Here is a 7,203-nt window from a genome sequence, read left to right as displayed (position 1 = left end):
GTGAAGTGGAGGCACAGGAAGAAAGCAAAACAGTAAGCAGCAGCCAGGACCTGCACTTATGGTAGAAAGGGGGCAACGAGGATGGATTTGATCTTAACCTAGACGGAAGGCACGGCTGTTGATGGTTTATGCTTGAAGCATAGCATGCTGGCCCTTGACACAGCCTTCCCCCAATTGCTGGAAACCTTAGACTCCCAGGATCAAACCTCATTAGCCACTAAATAGACTGGTCATTAACTCCCACTGAAATCAGCTGGAGTCTTTCCTTTGACTTCAGTGGGAATTGAATCACACTCTAGAAAGTAAAACAACTTTGAATGATATGCATTTTGAAATACATTTCAGGTATCCTTAAGTGGTTACAGGAAACTTGCCCCAAAGTTGATTAAAATACATCCATGAATTAGAGTAGCTTCCTTTATGTAAGCTAGATATTAAGTTTAAACATTCACAGCCAAGGAACACCTGTGTATTTCATAACTAAATCAGGCATATGAAACAGATGTTTTCAAGGATGCACCCTTTCTCTCACTCTATTGCACATAACAAATTAAGCTTCCACAACAAATACAGAAAAACTTGCTACACCAAATCCAATAGTAAACATCCCCCTGTTGATAGATCCATAATGCAGAAGCCTTTTCTCATATCTTTACCAAGCAGTTATATTTGGGGAATAAGATTCATTTTCAGAGTTAAAATTAATCTCTGCAACACAGATTCCATTATTCACCTCTGAAAAATAGTTTTTTCAGTAAAATAGCTGGTTTCACACAAAACAATGAGAAGTCCAGTGGCATCTTAAAGGCTAACATTTATTTGGGTATAAGCTTTCATGGGTTAAAAAAAACCCCACTTCTTCAGAAGCCTGTTTCACACTGTCATGAGAAACCCTACTGCTAAAGGGGTTTGGCTTTGCATATAGGAATATGCATATTAATAGTTCTGAAATGCAAAGACCAGCTAAGCAGGCATTGGGCTTCAAAAACCCTTCTGGGTACATGGACTTCTCTGCCCTGCTCTTGCAAGCAACTGCACCTGAGTGACATCACTGAAGAGAGGCTGAAGTCAACCACGTGCTGGAAAAGGACACTGCTGGAGACTCAGCAAGCCCTTGTGTGCTGTTTACAAAAGGGCCAACTTGGAGGGTGGGAAAGGAAGTGTGGGCAGAGTCTCTGAGGGCTTCTGAATTTCAGAGGCAAATCTTTTATGAGCTCAATGAATCATTCTGGTGATCTCTGTAGTTGAGGGTTTCTTTCAGCATTCTCCAGTCTCCATAGGATGTGCTAAGTAGGGAAGGTGATGGAGCTTTGGAGGGGTTGCTGGAGAAGAGGGGGTTTCCTCCCATTTCCTGCTTGCTGCTCAGTGCTGTCTGGAAAACAGATTCCTGAAGGCATTGTTGTAGTTTTTGTTGAAAGCCGTATAGATCAGTGGATTAAAAAAGGAATTAGAATAGCCGAGCCACAGAAAAATACTTTTCCAAATGGGTGGGATGTCACAGGAGCAGAGAGGGTTGATGAGTTCAGTGATAAAGAAGGGGATCCAGCACAGTACGAAGACCCCAATGAGGATGCCCACCATGAGGACAGCTTTCTTCTCCTTCTGCTCTCGCCACGTGTCTCCATCAGTCTGGAAGGTAACAGTGGCGTGGCGGACTGTGAAGACCATCTGGGATTGTTGGGAGGCCTCCTTCACCTGCCAGACGTGAGCACAAGCGTCAACATACGCACCCTGCCTGCTGCTGCACATCACACGAGACATATTGCATGCGTCAGCAAACAATCTACAGTACAATTGCAGTTACATGAATGTGATCGGACACACTGAAGTAGTTTGGGTCAGCAGTGCAACTTTATCCTATTTAAGAGATGTGAGGTATATGTCCCTGTTTTGGGTAATAGGAGTTTTGAATAACTGAGGTTATAAATGGTGTCAAGTATCAGAGGGGTAGCCGTGTTTGCTGCTTTTACTGATCCAGACTAAGAGTCCTGTGGCACCTTGTAGACTAACAGACATTTTGGAGCATGAGCTTTCGTGGGTGAATACGAAGTGAGTATTCACCCACGAAAGCTCATGCTTCAAAACGTCTGTTAGTCTATAAGGTGCTACAGGACTCTTTGCTGAGGTTATAAAAATAGCGGTGATTGTGCATATGCAGTTTCCACTATTACTCCCACTATCTCAATCCGACCATGTATATTTCACACAGTTAGCAGGATCAGAGCAGTAGATCTCTCTCTCTCACACACACAGCCCTGCCTGCTTCTTCTGACTCTGCTAGTCTCTGAGCTGCATATGATGGGGGAAAGGAGAAAAATGTACTAGGAGAGCATGCAACATACATTATTGCCAAAAATTATCATATAGCTCATTAATACACCAGCAAACCAGGAGTTCAAAGCATCCAGCTACCATTAGGAAACAATTGGCAGGGTTGTGTAGGTGCTTGCACAGACACACATTTCCCCTAAGACTATGTCAGGTTATTTTCCATATTCTGGGTGGTTGCCTACTGACCCTCCACCCCAAACTCCTAAGGGGCCAGACTCACCTGTGAAACCTTCAGTCATACAAGTGAGCACTGACCCACAGGATTTCAAGGGACTACTTCTGTGAGTCACTGCTCACCAGCCTGAGCCAGAGGTTCACGGTCAGGCTCAAAGTTCCAGCACAGTATTTCCACTAGCACCCAATGACTGCACACTTGGCCTGCAAGTCTCCCTTCTAGACCTTAGAACTCCACAATCCTGGGCAAGTTTCCCCCACAGGGCTGGGCCAGAGTGGGGTCCTAGGGCCATGGACATCATAGCTGCCACCCAGCCCAGGCCAGCAGGCAAACCCTGACCTCGACCCACCTCTAGCCTTTCGGGGGCGATGGGGGTGATGGAGTTGCTCTTCCGGGATCCGATGCGAAACTTGGCCGCCTTGTAGATCTTCCAGTAGACAAAGAGCACGACGCAGAGCGGCAGGTAGAAGGCGCCAAAGGTGGAGAAGACTGTGTAGGAGGGCTCCTGGCTGACCTGGCACTCCTGGTTGCCCTCGGAGTAGGTCTCCCCCCAGCCGAAGAGCAGCGGGGCCAGGGCAATGACGGCGGAGAGGGCCCAGGTGAGGGCAATCATGGCGTTGGAGATGCAGCGGCGGACGCGCAGGGTGTACTCCAGGTGGCGGCTGAGGGACCAGTAGCGGTCCAGGGCGATGGCCGTCACGTTCCAGATGCTGGCCGTGCAGCACAGCACGTCGAAGGCGATCCACACGTGGCACAGCGCCCGGCCTAGCCGCCAGCGCCGCCCGGCCAACTCGTGCACCAGGCTGAGGGGCATGACCAGTGCCGCCACCATCACGTCGGAGACGGCCATGGAGGCCACCAGGTTGTGGGGCACACGGTGGAAGGCGCGCACCCGCAGGATGGTGGCCAGCACCAGCACGTTCCACAGGAAGGTGGCGGCGGCCAGCAGCGCCAGCAGGGTGAGCAGCAGGACGCCGAACACGGACAGCGGGGCCCGGCCGGGCAGGGCCGTGGGGGGGCCGCCGCTCCGGTTGGCCGCGGCTGCCCATGGGGGGGCGCGAGAGTTCAGTCCCGCGTCCCTGCTGGCCCCGTGTGGAAGTGCGCGGCGGAGAGCGGCCGCCAGCTCCCCAGCGCCGCGGACTCAGGTGCGGGCGGGGGCTGGAGCCGGCTGCGCTCCAGTGCCGGCCCGAGACGAAGTTTGGGGGGACGTGGCGGCCATAGGCGCTGGGGCCGGCAGGAGGGAGCAGTGGCCGCGGGCTCCCAGCCTGCCCAGGGGACGGGGAACAGCCCGCTGGCGCTGGCCGCTGCCTGCCGCGGGAAGCCCCGCACCCCGCCGGCGGGAACGGTCCCCGGGCGCCCGAGCCGCGCTCCCTGGTGCAGGGCTGGGAACGGCGACGAGCGCAGTCCGAGCCGGCGGCGGGGCTTTATCAAAGAGGAGAATGACTCCGACGTCAAAACGTGGCCCATCAGCTGACGGCAACCCCCCTTCCCTCCAGTCGTCCCTGGGCGAACGCACCCCTCGCTCAGCCAGAGCCTGCTGCCTTCCCCGGCCGGATGGCGGCCCCTGCCTGCCTGCCTAGCTCGCTCGCTGCCAGGTGGAGGAGGAGCCCACTTGGGTTCGGCACCTGCTGCTGCCGCTGCTTAGCTCAGTGCCCTCCTGCTCCTCGCCCTGAAAGTCTCCAAGAACAGCCCAGGCTTCTTGCAGAGGACTGCACCAGCAGATGGTAAATGGATCCCCGAATTCCCTTCTCTGTGTTCAGCTTAATGCTTCACTCGCTTTCACACACCTATTCATCTCATGCACCTATTACCCTGTTCAGATAGGATGCTGCTCTGCACCTGCTCGTATGAACAAACCATTACATGCCTAATGGTTTGGATTGCTCGAAGAAAGGGGGTTATTTACAGTGAGGGATGCATCTTTCATTATAAGAGAGCAGGTATCCATGGCTTAGGTTTATAGGCACTTTAATCAAAGCTTTGTTCTACCAGCAAGGTGCATATGCATGTAACTAACTGGTCAGGTGGGTTACCTGTGCATATATGAAAACAGAGTATTTCCAGTGGGCTTCAGCAGAGCAGAGATAGATTAAAGTGGTCTCCGATTTCAAGTGCATTGGTAAAAGGAGCTGGAGAATAAGAGCTTTTCAAAATCATGCTTAGTCATTTCAGTTTAAAGATGTTTATCTAGAGATTATCAATAGTTAAGTCAACTCAGCCTTTCCAGTACTGCTTTTCTGCTAAGTGTTTGGGGCACCCATCATGAAAACATCCCACTTCATTTATGCTTTTTCACAGACTTTAATTTCCCCTGTTGTGAAATATAATTTTAAAATTCAAAAGAATTACACCTAGATGTTTTAAAAACTCAAAAGTTAGTGTATTCCTCCTGGCAATGTTAATATACCCACATTGAATGTGTCTCATAGTACAGCATGTATCTAACAAGCCAACTAATACATGTAATGGGTCAAGTGACTGTTTCTTTCAGAATCCGACCTTTTGCATATCCAAACTTTTCACTAATTAGCTTTTTATTAAAGCTAAACAGAACACTTCTTTGACTACTGCTACAAATTATTATTTCTGTAACAGTAGTGATTATAAGCTCCAAATGAAGTCAGGGCCCCATTGTACTAGGCACTGTACAGACACATAAAGAGACAGTCAGTACCTTAATCAGCTTACAAACTAATCGGACAAGACAAACAGCAGGTGGGAGAAAGGAAATAAGTAAGTAAATATTGAGGAAGAGTGATCGATACATTTGTGACCTTAATGCAGTTCAGTTGGATTTAGGAGAAGAAATAAAGATGTAGCAGTTCTGTGGAAATACACAACTGCAAATTACCACAGGCAATAGCATAACTAAATATCAAATAGGTCTTTGGTACTGCACATTTTTAACCTCAGAACTTTTTATATTCAAGCTTGCAGTTACTCAGTAGTTACTGAGGCAGCTAGTAAGGGCAGTTACTGAGTAAACTTTTATTTACTCAGTAAGGGCTAGAGACCTGTGATGTTTGATGTTTCAAAATTCAGTCTGTTTGTATAACACTCATTTAGGAGGCATGCAGGGTTTTGCTTCTCAGTGCTGCTAGGTGAAAGAAACACATCAAGAAAAAGTTGGAGAATGTAGGGTTGTCAGGGTGTGGTTTGGAGAGGACAGAGGGCACTATACCACACTTTTAGAGGCATACCATCACTTTTCTCCTTGTGCACAGGAATAAACACAATGTTTTTGATGGGCAAAGTCTCTCTTTTCCACTCAACTCTCATACAGCTGAATGGATTTTGCACAGATTTATAAAGGATCTCTTTTGGAGCTGAACCCAATCCCAGAAAGTTCCTGATCCTGCAAGATGCTGAGCCTCCTCAATTACCATTAACCTCAAGAACTTGAAGGAATCACTTAATACCTATCAGGATCAAGCCTATATTAATTAGTGGGCCTTTCCCAACAAACTGCACAAACACAAAGCTAAAGCTAAACAATATGTGGTATGTGCTCCTAAGAACAAAATAATGGTGCTATTGCTTTAGAAAGAAGTAAACGAGTAACCATGAGAAAAATTGGAAACCTAATCCATGAAAGCTGAAGCATAAATCTAAATGAGATATGTTCAGTGTGTCCTCTCTCTGTGCACTAGGATTTTCACTATTGTATTGACTGGACCTCTCACTAAAGATATTAACAGATTCCTGGAGACTGAATGGATCAGGGAAGAGGTAATTGAAAATAGCTGTTTCATCTGGAAGTCACCTGGTGAATCCATCCTGACAGAAAACTGTTACTTTAAAGGACAAAATCTCCCCTGCTTTACTTATATGAGTAATCCCATTGATTTTCAGTAGGGCTGCTCATGTGATTAAGGTGGGCAAGATCTGTGGAATGGTCATGGTCTCAGTAAAGCCCTTTGTGGGACAGTGTCCACCTCACAAAAACAACCCCCACAGTTGGCACCAACTGACATCCTTGATGCCAGTGTCAGGTGAGGTCCAAGACTGAATTACCTTTATGAAGCCTAGTGGCAGTCCAGGTAACTCAGCATTGAGACAAACTGGCAGGGCAATGATGGAGAAGCTTGCTCATGACTGCGTATGCTGTACTATTCTGTGGATGAAAGAAGAACTCCAGAGTTGGTGGATGTGGTAAATTCAATGAGAATTAAAATGAACTTTATTTATATATGTACTGTATATACATCCATACCAAAAGCTTCACTAGGTATAGCTAAGATTGCTCTGCTGTATCCTATATTAATGCAATTACCAAAAAATACAGGAAATCCCCAGTTAATACTCCATTCACATCCACATCAACCTCAACTCACATTCTTTACCAGCAAAACCTGATACCCCAAACACTCACAGACTTCCAGCCCCAGGATACACTTTTATTGCAACATTGTACTCAGCCACAATGCATGCATCTGTTTCTTCACAGTCACAATTAAAATCACAGCCTGAACTCTGACCTCATACATGTATTGTAGCTATAAAATGTGTCATTTGCACGTGAATTAGTACAAGTTTGGTGTCGCAGTTCAGAGCTGCCTGCACCTATAACCCCTTGCACTAGTCTGGCCAAATGCACCTTCTCCCAGCGTGAAATCCCATGGTTCTGCCAATCTCAGACTGGGTCCTGGGGTACAGTACTCTGTGTACTATCCATGATTCCTCAGCAGGCCAAAGGG

General features: G+C 47.7%; 1 protein-coding gene across 1 annotated transcript; it reads right to left on the bottom strand.

Annotated features, from left to right (window-relative positions):
- Positions 1-330: 330 nt before the first annotated feature.
- On the bottom strand, positions 331-5,785 carry HTR5A (5-hydroxytryptamine receptor 5A). Its single transcript, XM_075061935.1, has 3 exons — positions 5,688-5,785; positions 2,856-3,588; positions 331-1,695 (listed from the first exon to the last, which is right to left on the bottom strand). The coding sequence occupies exons 1-3, from the start codon at positions 5,783-5,785 to the stop codon at positions 1,363-1,365; spliced, it is 1,164 nt and encodes a 387-aa protein (XP_074918036.1). The 3' UTR covers positions 331-1,362.
- Between the last annotated feature and the right edge of the window lie 1,418 nt (positions 5,786-7,203).

This window comes from Chelonoidis abingdonii, chromosome 2 (assembly GCF_003597395.2).
Source record: "Chelonoidis abingdonii isolate Lonesome George chromosome 2, CheloAbing_2.0, whole genome shotgun sequence".
Taxonomy (NCBI): domain Eukaryota; kingdom Metazoa; phylum Chordata; order Testudines; family Testudinidae; genus Chelonoidis; species Chelonoidis abingdonii.
Note: the sequence above shows the minus strand (reverse complement) of the source record. Positions and strands in the feature narration are given on the sequence as shown.

Bases quoted from the DNA above. Each gene is read 5' to 3' on its own strand.
- HTR5A (XM_075061935.1), bottom strand. From the start codon at position 5,785: ATGAGAGTTGAGTGGAAAAGAGAGACTTTGCCCATCAAAAACATTGTG. The intron at 3,589-5,687 runs GTATAGTGCCCT...ACACGGGGCCAG, and splicing joins GGTATGCCTCTAAAAGTGTG to CAGGGACGCGGGACTGAACT. The intron at 1,696-2,855 runs GTGGGTCGAGGT...CACGTCTGGCAG, and splicing joins TCGCCCCCGAAAGGCTAGAG to GTGAAGGAGGCCTCCCAACA.